Source organism: Balaenoptera physalus, assembly GCF_965194825.1.
Source record: "Balaenoptera physalus genome assembly, chromosome: X".
Classification (NCBI taxonomy): Eukaryota; Metazoa; Chordata; class Mammalia; order Artiodactyla; family Balaenopteridae; genus Balaenoptera; species Balaenoptera physalus.
The window spans coordinates 54,396,495-54,413,846 of NC_138903.1; the positions used below are offsets into that span (position 1 = coordinate 54,396,495).

General features: G+C 38.3%; 1 protein-coding gene across 5 annotated transcripts in view; it reads right to left on the reverse strand.

The window, feature by feature from the left end:
* The window catches only part of MTMR8 (myotubularin related protein 8), a 223,727-nt gene that overhangs the window by 22,763 nt on the left and 183,612 nt on the right, over positions 1-17,352 (reverse strand). For 3 of the 5 annotated variants that reach the window (XM_082444954.1, XM_082444953.1, XM_082444952.1), the window contains one exon: positions 968-1,094. In XM_082444954.1, coding sequence (XP_082301080.1) covers positions 968-1,094 — 127 coding nt within the window. Of the gene's footprint in view, positions 1-953; positions 1,095-10,506; positions 10,557-17,352 lie in introns of those variants that run through there. The other 2 variants (XR_014258437.1, XM_082444956.1) reach the window with 2 other exon arrangements.

The following is a 17,352-nucleotide window of genomic DNA, read 5'->3' on the forward strand; positions in this document are numbered from 1 at the left end:
CTCTGGAGGCCTTGTGGAGAAGGCTGCTAATAGGTAAAAAAAGGAGGCAGGAGACACTAGGAAAAAGGTTTCCTACTTTTCAGTTCTGCCTAGGGCTTGACCTTCCTGGGGCTGCTTGTTTCCTTTGTTTCCTATGATTTTAAGTTATGCTCCAGTTTTTTCCTTCCCCTTCCCCTTCTTCTTCTTTTTTTTTTAATGGAACCAACTAACTGACCGTTACCTGCCAAGAGGACATTCAAAACTTTAGGATCTGATGTAATCACAATACATTTATTTTCACAATAAAAGGATATTTGTTTACTTACAGTGAGCAGAAAAGCTATGCCTTATCTGGTCGAAAGGAGGTTCACACCCAGTTCCTAAACAGCACACCCTTTCCAAGAATTCTTTTCTAAAAAATATCCCTCCCCTCTACTTCAAACACACCCTTAGGGACCTCTGGATTCCAGAAGCAGTTCAGCATTTTCCATTTTTTGAAAGGAAATCCCTGTTGACTTGTTTAACTTCTAATTAAAAACAAGTGTGTGACTTTGGTTTTGCTGGTACAATAAGCAGAGTTTATAATCTACATGGGAAGGAAATCAGATTTTTTATAAGGTTTTCCTAATTGGAAATATAACAATTTCATTGTTCTCATTAGTACACCCAAGAAGTTATACTTATTCTCTTGATGGATAACAAATACTTGTATTACTTCCCTGTCATTCCCTCTTGTTCCTCCTAATAATTCCATCCAGATCCAAAAAGGGAACCAATCCACTTGTTTAGCTGAGTGTTATATTTACCACTTAATATGGGACGTAAAAAAAGAGTTGCACCTTAGAGCTTTATAGACACAGGATGCTTGGAAAGCAGAGAGTATAACAAGCCAGCCAGGCAGCTTCTCACATGTACCAATTCAACTCTCAGTGGATTGGGCCTACTCAGAAGGGGCAAGAGGTTCTCATTTTGAGATTTAACTCTTCACCTTTTCTAGTTTGTGCACATCTGCCTCCAGCATTGATCTCTGCTTCTTAATTTCCAAGAGGCTCTCTAGCATACTCTGCTTGGGCTGCAGCCCTTTGTCAAAGCGGTTATACATCCCACACCAGAACCTTGAATAAACAAAAAGAAAAAAAGTGGGTTAGCTTAGCTGGAGAAATAGATTGTTTATGTTTTCCTCATGTCAAGAAAATATTAGCCTGGTAGGTAGGCAGATCTCAAAAGTAAGGTAACTTTGATGACATTAAAAAGACTGGACACGCTCATAATTCAAGAGTAAAGTTCCTAACAGAAAGATCTCTGCTGAAGACAGGCTTCCTAAAGTCGTACTGAGCTCACAGCCACCTCTAAACACACCCCTTGACATGGCCCTGCCCCCATAGGGACAAGACCCAACTTCACCCACCAGTGGGCAGGCACAAGCCCCAGGACCAAACTTAACCACCAGGGGGCAGACACCAGAAGCAAAAGGAGCTATGATCCTGCAGGCTGCAGAAAGGAGACCACAAACACAGAAAATTAGACAAAATGAGATGACAGAGAAATATGATCCAGAAGAAGGCACAAGATAAAAACCCAGAACAACTAAGTGAAATGGAGATAGGCAATCTCCCTAAAAAATAATTCAGAGTAACAATAGTAAATATGATCCAAGATCTCAGAAAAAGAATGGAGGTACAGACAGCGAAGATATAAGAAATGTTTAACAAAGAGCTAGAAGGTTCAAAGAACAACAAACAGATGAACAGTACAATAACTGAAATGCAAAATACACTAGAAGGAAATCAATAGCAGAATAAATGAGGCAGAAGAACGAATAAGTGAGCTGGAAGACAGAGTGGTGGAAATCACTGCCACAGAACAGAAAAAATAATGAAAAGAAATGAGGACACTCTCAGAGACCTTTGGGAAAACATTAAATGCGCCAATGTTTGCATTATAGGGGTCCCAGAAGGAGAAGAGAGAGAGAAAGGGTCTGAGGAAATATTTGAAGAGATAATAGCTGAAAACTTCCCTAACATGAGAAAGGAAATGCTCACTCAAGTCCAGGAAGCACAGAGTCCCATACAAGATAAACCCAAGGAGGAACACAGCAAGACACATATTAATCAAACTGACAAAAATTAAAGACAAAGAGAAAACATTAAAAGTAACAAGGGGGCTTCCCTGGTGGCGCAGTGGTTGAGAATCTGCCTGCCAATGCAGGGGACACGGGTTCGAGCCCTGCTCTGGGAAGATCCCACATGCCGCGGAGCAGCTGGGCCCGTGAGCCACAATTACTGAGCCGGCGCGTCTGGAGCCTGTGCTCCACAACAAGAGAGGCCACGATAGTGAGAGGCCCGTGCACCGCGATGAAGAGTGGCCCCCGCTCGCCGCAACTGGAGAAAGCCCTCACACAGAAACGAAGACCCAACACAGCCAAAAATAAACATAATAAATAAATAATAAATAAAAATTAAAAAAAAAAAGTAACAAGGGAAAAGCAACAAATAACATACAAGGGAATCAAAATAAGGTTATCAGCTGATTTTTCAGCAGAAACTCTGCAGGCCAGAATCTGGTGGCATGATATATTTAAAGTGATAAAAGGGAAGAACCTACAACCAAGAATACTCTGCCCAGCAAGGCTCTTATTCAGACTTGACAGAGAAATCAAAAACTTTACAGACAAACAAAAGTTAAGAGAATTCAGCACCACCAAAAAAGCTTTACAACAAATGCTAAAGGAACTTCTGTAGGAGGAAATGAAAAGGCCACAACTAGAAACAATAAAATTATGAATAGGAAGGCTTACCAGTAAAGGCAAACACGAATTTGATAAAGCTGCAGGATACAAAATTAATACACAGAAATGTCTTGCATTCCTATACTCTAACAATGAAAGATCAGAAAGAGAAATTAAGGAAACAATCCCATTTACCATCACATCAAAAATAATAAAATACTTAGAATAAACCTGCCTAAGGAGGGAAAAGACCTATACTCTGAAAACTATAAGACACTGAGGAAAGAAATTGAAGATGATGCAGATAGATGGACAGATATACCATGTTCTTGGACTGGAAGAATCAAAATTTTGAAAATGACTATACTACCCAAGGCAATCTATAGATTCAATGCAATCCCTATCAAATTACCAATGGCATTTTTCACAGAACTAGAATAAAACATTTTAAATTTGTATGGAAACACAAAAGACCCCAAGTAACCAAATCAATCTTGAGAAAGAAAAAGGGAGCTGGAGGAATCAGGCTGCCTGACTTCAGACTATACTACAAAGCTACAGTCATCAAAACAGTATGGTACTGGCACAAAAACAGAAATATAGATCAGAACCAAGATGGCGGGGTAGAAGGACGTGCTCTCACTCCCTCTTGCGAGAGCACCAGAATCACGACAGGCTGCTGGACAATCATCGACAGGAAGACACTGGAACTCACCAAAGAGGATACTCCACGTCCAAGGACAGAGGAGAAGCCACAGTGAGACGGTAGGAGGGGTGCAATCAGAGTAAAATCAAATCCCATAACTGCTGGGTGGGTGACTCACAGACTGGCAAACACTTATACCACAGAAGTCCACACACTGGAGTGAAGCTTCTGAGCCCCACGTCAGGCTTCCCAACCTGGGGGTCCGGCAACGGGAGGAGGAATTCCTAGAGAATCAGACTTTGAAGCCTAGTGGGAATTGATTGCAGGACTTCGACAGGACTGGGGGAAACAGAGACCCCACTCTTGGAGGGCACACACAAAGTAGTGTGCACATCGGGACCCAGGGCGAGGAGCAGTGACCCTGGGGGAGACTGAACCAGACCTACCTGCTGGTGTTGGGGGGTCCACTGCAGAGGCGGGGGGTGGCTCTGTTTCACCGTGGGGACAAGGACACTGGCCGCGGAGGTTCTGGGAAGTGCTCCTTGGCGTGAGCCCTCCCAGAGTCTGCCATTAACCCCACCAAAGAGCCCAGGTAGGCTCCAGTGTTGGGTTGCCTCAGGCAAAACAACCAACAGGGAGGGAACCCAGCCCCACCCATCAACAGTCAAGTGGATTAAAGTGTTAAGGAGCTCTGTCCACCACAGCAACAGTCAGCTCTACCCACCACCAGAGCCTCCCATCAAGTCTCTTAGATAGCCTCAACTACCAGAGGACAGACAGCAGAAGCAAGAAAAACTACAATCATGCAGCCTGTGGACCAAACCCCACAGTTACAGAAAGATAGACAAGATGAAAAGGCAGAGGGCTATATATCAGATGAAGGAACAAGAAAAAACCCCAGAAAAACAACTAAATGAAGTGGAGATAGGCAACCTTCCAGAAAAAGAATTCAGAATAATGAGAGTGAAGATGATCCAGGACCTCGGAATAAGAATGGAGGCAAAGATTGAGAAGATGCAAGAAATGATTAACAAAGACCTAGAAGAATTAAAGAACAAACAAACAGAGATGACCAATACAATAACTGAAATGAAAACTGCACTAGAAGGAATCAATAGCAGAATAACTGATGCAGAAGAACGGATAAGTGACCTGGAAGACAGAATGGTGGAATTCACTGCTGCAGAACAGACTAAAGAAAAAAGAATGAAAAGAAATGAAGACAGCCTAAGAGACCTCTGGGACAATATTAAACGCAACAACATTTGCATTATAGGGGTCCCAGAAGGAGAAGAGAGAGAGAAAGGGCCAGAGAAAATATTTGAAGAGATTATAGTCGAAAACTTCCCTAACATGGGAAAGGAAATAGCCACCCAAGTCCAGGAAGCGCAGAGAGTCCCATACAGGATAAACCCAAGGAGAAACACACCGAGACACATAGTAATCAAAATGGCAAAAATTAAAGACAAAGAAAAATTATTGAAAGCAGCAAGGGAAAAACAAAAAATAACATACAACGGAACTCCCATAAGGTTAACAGCTGATTTCTCAGCAGAAACTCTACAAGCCAGAAGGGAGTGGCAGGATATACTTAAAGTGATGGAAGGGAAGAACCTACAACCAAGATTACTCTACCCGGCAAGGATCTCATTTAGATTTGATGGAGAAATCAAAAGCTTTACAGACAAGCAAAAGCTAAGAGAATTCAGCACCACCAAACCAGCTCTACAACAAATGCTAAAGGAACTTCTCTAAGTGGGAAACACAACAGAAGAAAAGGACCTACAAAAACAAACCCAAAACAATTAAGAAAATGGTCATAGGAACATACATATCGATACTTACCTTAAACGTGAATGGATTAAATGCTCCAACCAAAAGACACAAGCTTGCTGAATGGATACAAAAACAAGACCCATATATATGCTGTCTACAAGAGACCCACTTTAGACCTAGGGACACATACAGACTGAAAGTGAGGGGATGGAAAAAGATATTCCATGCAAATGGAAATCAAAAGAAATCTGGAGTAGCTATACTCATATCAGATAAAATAGACCTTAAAATAAAGAATGTTACAAGAGACAAGGAAGGACACTACATAATGATCAACGGATCAATCCAAGAAGAATATATAACAATTATAAATATATATGCACCCAACATAGGAGCACCTCAATACATAAGGCAACTGCTAACAGCCATAAAAGAGGAAATTGACAGTAACACAATAATAGTGGGGGACTTTAACACCTCACTTACACCAATGGACAGATCATCCAAAATGAAAATAAATAAGGAAACAGAAGCTTTAAATGACACAATAGACCAGATAGATTTAATTGATATTTATAGGACATTTCATCCAAAAACAGCAGATTACACGTTCTTCTCAAGTACGCACGGAACATTCTCCAGGATAGATCACATCTTGGGTCACAAATCAAGCCTCAGTAAATTTAAGAAAACTGAAAGGATATCAAGCATCTTTTCTGACCACAATGCTATAAGATTACAAATGAATTACAGGGAAAAAAACGTAAAAAAGACAAACACATGGAAGCTAAACAATACGTTACTAAATAACCAAGAGATCACTGAAGAAATCAAAGAGGAAATCAAAAAATACCTAGAGACAAATGACAATGAAAACACGACGACCCAAAACCTATGGGATGCAGCGAAAGCAGTTCTAAGAGGGAAGTTTATAGCTATACAAGCCTACATAAAGAAACAAGAAAAATCTCAAGTAAACAATCTAACCTTACACCTAAAGAAAGTAGAGAAAGAAGAACAAACAAAACCCAAAGTTAGCAGAAGGAAAGAAATCATAAACACCAGAGCAGAAATAAATGAAACAGAAACAAAGAAAACAATAGCAAAGATCAATAAAACTAGAAGCTGTTTCTCTGAGAAGATAAACAAAATTGATAAGCCATTAGCCAGACTCATCAAGAAAAAGAGCGAGAGGACTCAAATCAATAAAATCAGAAATGAAAAAGGAGAAGTTACAACAGACACTGCAGAAATACAAAACATTCTAAGAGACTACTACAAGCAACTTTATGCCAATAAAATGGACAACCTGGAAGAAATGGACAAATTCTTAGAAAGGTATAACCTTCCAAGACTGAACCAGGAAGAAACAGAAAATATAAACAGACCAATCACAAGCAATGAAATTGAAACTGTGATTAAAAATCTTCCAACAAACAAAAGTCCGGGACCAGATGGCTTCACAGGTGAATTCTATCAAACATTTAGAGAAGAGCTAACACCTATCCTTCTCAAACTCTTCCAAAAAATTGCAGAGGAAGGAACACTCCCAACCTCATTCTATGAGGCCACCATCACCCTGATACCAAAACCAGACAAAGACACTACAAAGAAAGAAAATTACAGACCAATATCACTGATGAATATAGATGCAAAAATCCTCAACAAAATACTAGCAAACAGAATCCAACAACACATTAAAAGGATCATACACCACAATCAAGTGGGATTTATCCCAGGGATGCAAGGATTCTTCAATATATGCAAATCAATCAATGTGATACACCATATTAACAAATTGAAGAAGAAAAACAATATGATCATCTCAATAGATGCAGAAAAAGCTTTTGACAAAATTCAACACCCATTTATGATAAAAACTCTCCAGAAAGTGGGCATAGAGGGAACCTACCTCAACATAATAAAGGCCATATATGACAAACCCACAGCAAACATCATTCTCAATGGTGAAAAACTGAAAGCATTTCCTCTAAGATCAGGAACGAGACAAGGATGTCCACTCTCACCACTATTATTCAACATAGTTCTGGAAGTCCTAGCCACGGCAATAAGAGAAGAAAAAGAAATAAAAGGAATACAAATTGGAAAAGAAGAAGTAAAACTGTCACTGTTTGCGGATGACATGATACTATACATAGACAATCCTAAAACTGCCACCAGAAAACTGCTAGCACTAATTAATGAATATGGTAAAGTTGCAGGATACAAAATTAATGCACAGAAATCTCTTGCATTCCTATACACTAATGATGAAAAATCTGAAAGAGAAATTATGGAAACACTCCCATTTACCATTGCAACAAAGAGAATAAAATGCCTAGTAATAAACCTACCTAGGGAGACAAAAGACCTGTATGCAGAAAAGTATAAGACACTGATGAAAGAAATTAAAGATGATACCAACAGATGGAGAGATATACCATGTTCTTGGATTGGAAGAATCAACATTGTGAAAATGACTATACTACCCAAAGCAATCTACAGATTCAATGCAATCCGTATCAAATTACCAATGGCATTTTTTATGGTACTAGAACAAATCATCTTAAAATTTGTATGGAGACACAAAAGACCCCGAATAGCCAAAGCAGTCTTGAGGGAAAAAAACGGAGCTGGAGGAATCAGACTCCCTGACTTCAGACTATACTACAAAGCTACAGTAATCAAGACAATATGGTACTGGCACAAAAACAGAAACATAGATCAATGGAGCAAGATAGAAAGCCCAGAGATAAACCCACGCACCTATGGTCAACTAATCTATGACAAAGGAGGCAAAGATATACAATGGAGAAAAGACAGTCTCTTCAATAAGTGGTGCTGGGAAAACTGGACAGCTACATGTAAAAGAATGAAATTAGAATATTCCCTAACACCATACACAAAAATAAACTCAAAATGGATTCGAGACTTAAATGTAAGACTGGGCACTATAAAACTCTTAGAAGAAAACATAGGAAGAACACTCTTTGACATAAATCACAGCAAGATCTTTTTTGATCCACCTCCTAGAGTAATGGAAATAAAAACAAAAACATACAAATGGGACCTAATGAAACTTCAAAGCTTTTGCACAGCAAAGGAAACCATAAACAAGACAAAAAGACAACCCACAGAATGGGAGAAAATATTTGCAAACGAATCAATGGACAAAGGATTAATCTCCAAAATTTATAAACAGCTCATTCAGCTCAATATTAAAGAAACAAACACCCAAATCCAAAAATGGGCAGATGACCTAAATAGACATTTCTCCAAAGAAGACATATATAGACGGCCACGAAGCACATGAAAAGCTGCTCAACATCACTAATTATTAGAGAAATGGAAATCAAAACTACAATGAGGTATCACCTCACACCAGTTAGAATGGGCATCATCAGAAAATCTACAAACAACAAATGCTGGAGAGGGTGTGGAGAAAAGGGAACCCTCTTGCACTGTTGGTGGGAATGTAAATTGATACAGCCACTATGGAGAACAATATGGAGGTTCCTTAAATAACTAAAAATAGAATTACCATATGACCCAGCAATCCCACTACTGGGCATATACCCAGAGAAAACCGTAATTCAAAAAGACACATGCACCCCAATGTTCATTGCAGCACTATTTACAATAGCCAGGTCATGGAAGCAACCTAAATGCCCATCAACAGACGAATGGATAAAGAAGATGTGGTACATATATACAATGGAATATTACTCAGCCATAAAAAGGAACGAAATTGAGTCATTTGTTGAGACGTGGATGGATCTAGAGACTGTCATACAGAGTGAAGTAAGTCAGAAAGAGAAAAACAAATATCGTATATTAACGTATGTATGTGGAACCTAGAAAAATGGTACAGATGAGCCGGTTTGCAGGGCAGAAGTTGAGACACAGATGTAGAGAATGGACATATGGACACCAAGGGGGGAAAACTGCGGTGGGGTGGGGATGGTGTTGTGCTGAATTGGGCGATTGGGATTGACATGTATACACTGATGTGTATAAAACTGATGCCTAATAAGAACCTGCAGTATAAAAAAACAAACAAACAAAACAACTAATACTAAACTTTCATTGGGTTATTTGTATGGAAATATGTTAATATAAATGTTTCAGATATTACATGAAATTTCTAAAAATCTTATATGTTCTGGTATAATGTTATAAGTCATAATCCTAGTTATTACCTTAAAATGTATATCTCAGAAATAACTAATTTTCTTGTCAACTTCATTGTTATGAACTTTCATCAAATTTTTAACTGTGGTCATTTTTAAGTCTTTTGTCATTTACAGACAGTTCTGTGTGTACTCTCATGCTTTTTCAAATATGTTCCTATAAAAGGGTTTCATCTTTAAGAAATTCATGGAAAAGACTCTGACAAGTACAGGTTTCTGGTAACTGACTGTACTGTTGAACTGAATGAATAAGCATTTTCAGAACTCTAATGAAAAACTGATGAACTCATAAAAGTGCTAACAAAAGATCAAGATGAAAAAAAAATTAATTACATGGGACTGAGTGAACTGATGAGGATGAGTATAATTTTTGTGACTTTCTGTCTGAATTAAAAAAAAATCCAAAAAAAAAAAAGAAATATAGATCAATGGAACAGATAGAAAGCCCAGAAATAAACTCTTGCTCCTATGGTCAATTAATCTATGACAAATGAGGCAAGGATATACAATGGAGAAAAGACAGTCTCTTCAATAAGTGGTGCTGGGAAAACTGGACAGCTACATGTAAAAAATGAAATTAGAACATTCTCTAACACCATACACAAAAATAAACTCAAAATGGATCAAATACCTAAATGTAAGGCCAGACACTATAAAAGTCTTATAGCAAAACAGGCAGAACACACTCTGACATGAGATTAGCTCAAGTTGGTGGAGTATAAGGATGTGAGCTCACACCTTTTTATGAGAACACCAAAATCACAACTAACTGCTAAACAAACATTGACAAAAAAAATGCTAGAACTGACCAAAAAAGATACCCTATATCCAAAGACAAAGAAGAAGCCACAATGAGATGGTATGAGGGGCACAACTGTGATAAAATCAAATCACATTCCCACCAGGTGGGTGACCCACAAACTAGAAAACAATGAAACCACAGAAGTTCTCCCACAGGAGTGAAATTTCTGAGCCCCACATCAGGCTTCCCAGCCTGGTGGTCCAGCACTGGGAGGAGGAGCCCCCAGATGATCTGGCTTTGAAGGCCAGTGGGGTTTGATCTCAGGAATTCCACAGGACTGGGGGAAACAGAAACTCCACTCTTGGAGGGTGCACACAAGGTCTTGTGTGCACCAGGACAGAGGGGAATAAAGCAATGACCCCATAAAAGACTGGGCCAGACCTACCTGCTAGTATTGGAGCGTCTCCTGCAGAGGCAGGGGGCGGCTGTGGCTCACTGTGGAGACAAAGACACTGGCAGCAGCAGTTCTGGGGAGTACTCACTGGCATGAGCCCTCCTGGAGGCTGACGTTAGTCCTACCCAACAGCCTGTAGGCTCCAGTGCTGGGACACCTCAGGCCAAACAACCAACAGGATGGGAACACAACCCCACCCATCAGCAGACAAGCATCTTAAAGTTTTCCTGAGCATGGTCCTGCCCACCAGAAGGACAAGACCCAGCTCCACCCACCACTGGGCAGGAACCAGTCCCTCCTATTAGGAAATCACAGCAATATCTTTTTTGATCCACCTCCTAGAGTAATGAAAAAGAAACAAAAATAACAAATGGGACCTAATTAAACTTAAAAGCTTTTGCAAAGCAAAGGAAACCAGAAACAAAACAAAAAGACAATGCACAGGTTGGGAGAAAATATTTGCAAACAAAGTGACTGACAAGGGGTTAATCTCCAAAATATACAAACAGCTCATGCAGCTCTATGTCACAAAAACAAACAACACAATAAAAAAATGGGCAGAATATCAAAATAGACATTGCTCCAAAGAAGTCATACAGATGGCCCAAAAGCACATGAAAAGATGCTCAACATCACTAATTATGAGAGAAATACAAATCAAAACTACAATGAAGTATCACTTCACACTTGTCAGAATGGCCATCATCAAAAAATCTAGAAACAAATGCTGGAGAGGGTGAGGAGAAAAGGGAACCCTCCTACAATGTTGGTGGACTGTAAATTAGTACAACCATTATGGAGAACAGTATGGAGGTTCCTTAAAAAACTAAATATAGAAGTACCATATGATCCAGCAATCCCACTCCTGGGCATATATCCAGAGAAAACCATAATTCGAAAAGATACATGCACCCCAATTGTAATTGCAGTGCTATTTACAATAGCCAAGTCATGGAAGCAACCTAAATGTCCACTGATAGAGGAATGGATAAAGAAGATGTGGTACATATATACAGTGGAATATTACTCAACCTTAAAAAAGAACAAAATAATGCCATTTGCAACAACATGGATGGACCTAGAGATTATCATATTAAGTGAAGTAAGTCACACAGAGAAAGACAAATATCATATGATATCACTCATATGTGGAATCTAATTTAAAAAATGATACAAATGAACTTATTTACAAAACAGTTTCACAGATTTCGAAAACAAACCGATGGTTACCAAAGGGGATACATGGGGATGGGGAGGGATAAATTAGGATTTTAGGATTATCATACACACACAACTATATATAAAATAGATAACCAACAGTGACCTACTGTACAGCACAGGGAACTCTACTTAATATTCTATAATAACCTATACGGGAAATGAATCTGCAAAAGAATGAATATATGTATATGTATAACTGAATCACTATGCTGTACACCTGAAACTAATACAACATTGTAAATCACCTATACTCCAATAAAATTTTAAAAAAAAACAAAGGACCTGAATAAGTTTTTTCAAATAAGAGATACAAATGGACAATAAGCACATGAAACTATCATCACTACTCATTAGGGAAATGCAAACTAAAACCATAACATATCATTTCATACCCATTAGAATGGCTACTATTTGAAAAAACAAAAAAACAAAAACAAGTGTTGGCAAGAATGTGGAGAAATTGGAACTATTGTGCACCACTGTGGGACTGTAAAGTGGTACAGTTTCTATGGAAAACGCTATGGTCATTCCTCAAAAAAATTAAAAATAGATTAACCATATGATCCATTAATTCCACTTCTCAGTATATATCCAAAAGAATTTGAAAATAGGGCCTCAAAAATAATTTTACACCAACGTTCATAGCAGCATTATTTACAAGAACCAAAAGGTGGAAGTTATCCAAGTGTCTATAGATAGATGAATGGATAAACAAAATGTGATATGCAATCAATGAAATATTACTCAGCCTTAAAAGAGAATGAAAATTCTGACAGAAGGTTCACATGGATGAACCTTGAGGACATCATACTAAGTGAAATAAGCCAGAGATGAAAGGACAGATAATATATGGTTCCACTCATATGAGGTATCTAGAGTATTCAAATACATAGAGACAGAAAGTAGAATGATAGTTGGCAGGGGATGGAGTGAGGCAGAAATAGAAAACTGTTTAATGGATACAGACATTTCAGTTTTGTAAATGGAAAATTTCTGGAGATTGATTGAACAATGCAGATATACTTAATATTACTGAACTGTACACTTAAAAATGGTTAAGATGGTAAATTTTGTGCCATGTGTATTTTACCACAATTAAAAAAAGAAATAATAAAGAGTGATCCCCAAAATGCTTTACCCAGGTTCTTCAAAGGATAACTAGTATAATATCACAACTAGGATGATATTGATATTGTCAAGATAACAATTCCCTCACCATAAGGAGTACTTCTATTGTACTTTTATAGCCACACACATCTCTGTACCCTCTATCCTCCACCCTGTCCTTAACCCCTGGTAACCATTAATCTTAACCATTAATTTTGTCTTTTTAAGAAATTTATATAAATGGAAGCATAAAGTACGTAACATTTTGAGATTAGCTTTTAAAATTCATCACAATTCTCTGCAAGGTGTTGCATGTATCAATAGTTCATTCCTCTTTATTGCTGAGTAATAATCTCTGGCATTGATGTACCAGAGGTTTTTTTTTTTTTTTACCTATGAACAATTTACTTGTTGAAGGAAATTTGGGTTGTTTTCAGTTTTTGGCTATTATGAATAAAATTGCTATGAACATTAGTGTACAGGTTTTTGTGTGAACAAAGTTTTCATTTTTCTGGGATACATGTCCTAGAGTGCAATTAGTGCAATTGTTAGAGCATATGGTAGTTGCATGTTTAGTTTTTTAGGGAAGTGAAAAACTGTTTTCCATAGTGATTGTACTATTATACATTACTGTTATATAAATGAGCTAAAGATGGCCTCTGCATATTGGCTCTATATTGTTTACTTCTTCATAGAAGGCTGGGACGTGTTAGCTGAAAAGCCCATCAGTGCCAAACTCAAAATTTTACCCATCCAATTGTTTTAAACATAGCCCAAATAAGCAGTTTTTAGCCATTTAAAGCCTACTTGCTTTGCATACCCTGAGAATCTGCACTCAGTATCTGCAAGCCATAGATAAGATGAATTTCAGTGCAACAACTGAACAGGTGCTCTGAACCACTAGACATGTGTTGAGTTCTGCCAGAGGGTGCTTCTCACCAGGGCACTGTCTAAAGATGAGGTAGAAGCTTAAACTTCTGGGGGAGAGGAAATGGAAGGCAGGACCCTATGAAAGAGGACTAGTGCCCACTAGAGGGCAAGGCAACACAATACCATCATGATAGTGATGAGGATATATTATCCTCTGCTTTTCTGGTAACTACTTGCAAAAGTTAAAGATATAGAAATGGCACAAGGGGAGGGCCAAAAAGGAGGGGCTGGTTCTCAGTTGGATAAAGAGATATAACCTCTCTTTTTTCCTGAGGCCCAGTCTCTCCTTAAAGACCTAACCCTGGAATCAAGTAAAAAAGGGGCTGCCTGGCTATATAGAATAGATCTGGTGAGGAACAAGCTTCACCTTATGGGGGCTGAAATTGGTTGCCAGAATTGGTGGCTCAAAATGGAAAAAAATGGTGTCCCTACTAATTAGTGTGAAAGGTGGGAATGACCAACAGAGGAGGCTTTGGACCCCAGTCTATATATACCTTTTGATATAGATTTTTATGGCTTGGAGGGCTAACCATCCTATGTTAGACCTCATAAAGGCCTAGGAAGACTAGCAATGGAAAATGTTAACTGAGGCCAAATATCTCCTCCATCAGCTGGGATGTTGGAGTGGACTTACTAGGTAATAGAGGATACAGTATGGCATGAAGTATGATGACTCTGCAAGTCCAGAGGTGACTTAATTAGGTCCTGAGTCTACCCAGTTGTTTGTCAGGAGGGCTCCTGTTAAGTATAAATTCTTTTTATGAGCCATGACAGCTAATGCTAAAACAATTGAAGAGGTCACAGCTGCCCTACATTTAAAAGAAACTCATGAAAGACAAACTCAGAGTTGTGTCGCTTGTTAATTCTACAAACAATACCCTATTTGGCCTAAATTGAAATTGCTATCAACAGTGATGCCTCTTTCCTCTAGGCTAAACAAACCAATTACAACCAGGCCCGTGCTTAAGTGTGAACTATGAGATGAACAAGAGAGGTTATACTGGATCCAAAGAAACAAAGGGAATCCAAATTGGATGATCTCTGGTAAACTGGTGGAGTAATTACAATATTTACTAGGGTTAGATTACAATCCTCAAAATGCATCACATTCAAAGACAGCTACCCCTGCAAAGACTACTCCTGATCTCCTTTAGTGGCAGGCACCAGCCCCCATATAGGGATCTGGCAGTCACAGAAGGGGTGGTTGTAGAAGCCAGCCCCTTCTAGTAGACAATCACACTTTCAACATATTAACTATAGTTTTTATTTTTTTGATATTGAGCTGCATGAGTTGTTTGTAAACTTTGGAGATTAATCCCTTGTAGACTGCATCATTTGCAAATATTTTCTCCCATTCTGTGGGTTGTCTTTTTGTTTTGTTTATGGTTTCCTTTGCTGTGCAAAAGCTTTTGAGTTTAATTAGGTCCAATTTGTTTATTTTTGTTTTAATTTTCATTACTCTAGATGACTGATCAAAAAAGATATTGCTGTGATTTATGACAGAGAGTGTTCAGCCTAAGTTTTCCTCTAAGAGTTTTATTGTGTCTGGCCTTACATTTAGGTCTTTAATCCATTTTGAGTTTATTTTTATTTATGGTGTTAGAGAATGTTCTAATTTCAGTCTTTTACATGTAGCTGTCCAGTTTTCCCAGCATCACTTATTGAAGAGACTGTCTTCACCATTGTATAATCTTGCCTCTTTTTAGTGAAGATTAATTGACCATAGGTGCGTGGGTTTATCTCTGGACTGTCTATCCTGTTCCATTAATCTATATTTCTGTTTTTGTGCCAGTACCATACAGTCTTGATTACTGTAGGTTTTTGGTATAGTCTGAAGTCAGGGAGCCTGATTCCTCCAGCTCCGTTTTTCTTTCTCAAGATTGCTTTGGTTATTCAGGGTCTTTTGTGTCTCCATACAAATTTTAAAGTTTTTTATTCTAGTTCTGTGAGAAATGCCATTGGTAATTTGATAGGGATTGCAATGAATCTGTAGATTGCCTTGGGTAGTACAGTCATTCTGACAATATTGATTCTTTGAATCCAAGAACATGGTATATCTTTCCATCTGTTTGTGTCATCTTTGATTTCTTTCATCAGCATCTTAGTTTTTGGAGTACAGGTCTTTTGCCTCCTTAAGTAGGTTTATCCCAGGTATTTTATTCTTTTTGATGCAATGGTTAATGGGATTGTTTCCTTAATTTCTCTTTCTGATCTTTGGTTGTTAGTATATACAAATGCAACAGAATTCTGTGTATTAATTTTGTAACCTACAACTTTACTGAATTCACTGATGAGCTCTAGTAGTTTTCTGGTAGCATCTTTAGGATTGTCTATGTAAAGTATCATGCCATCTGCAAACAGTGACAGTTTTACTTCTTCTTTTCTAATTTGGATTCCTTTTATTTCTTTTTCTTCTCTGATTGCTGTGGCTAGGACTACCAAAACAATGTTGAGTAAAAGTGGGGAGGGTGGACATCCTTGTCTTGTTCCTGATCTTAGAGGAAATGCTTTCAAATTTTCACCATCGAGTATGATGTTAGCTGTGGATTTGTCCTATATGGCTTTTATTATGTTGAAGTAGGTTCCCTCTATGCCCACTTTCTAGAGAGTTTTCATCATAAATCGGTGTTGTATTTTGTCAAAAGCTTTTTCTGCATTTATTGAGAGGATCATATGGTTTTTATTCTTCAATTTGTTAATGTGGTGTATCACACTGATTAATTTGGGCATATTGAAAAATCCTTGCATCCCTGGGATAAATCCCACTTGATCATGGTGTACAATCCTTTTAATGTACTGTTGGATTTGGTTTGCTAGTATTTTGTTGAGGAATTTTGCACCCATGTTCATCAGTGATATTGGCCTATAATTTTCTTTTCTTTGGTATCCTTGTCTGGTTTTGGTATCAGGGTGATGGTAGCCTCATAGAATGAATTTGAAAAAACCAAACAACCCAATCAAAAAATGGGCAGAAGACCTAAATAGACATTTCTCCAAAGAAGACATACAGATGGCCAAGAGGTACAGGAAAAGATGCTCAACACCACTAATTATTAGAGAAATGCAAATGAAAACTACAATGAGGTATCACCTCACACCAGTCAGAACGGCCATCATTAAAAAGTCTACAAGCAATAAATGCTGGAGAGGGTGTGGAGAAAAGGGAAACCTCCTGCACTGTTGGTGGGAATGTAAATTAGTACAGCCACTATGGAGAACAGTATGGAGATTCCTTAAAAAACTAAACATAGAGCTACCATATGATCCAGCAATCCCACTCCTCAGCATATATCTGGAGAAAACCACAGTTCGAAAAGATACATGCATCCCAATGTTCACTGCAGCCCTGTTTACAATAGCCAAAACATGGAAGCAACCTAAATGTCCATCTACAAATAAAGAAGATGTGGTACATGTAGACAATGGAATATTACTCAGCCATTAAAAAGCATGAAAGAATACCACTTGCAGCAGCATGGATGGGCCTGGAAATTATCATACTAAGTGAAGTCAGACAGAGAAAGACAAATATCATATGATATCACTTATATGTGGAATCTAAAAAAAAACAAAAAACAA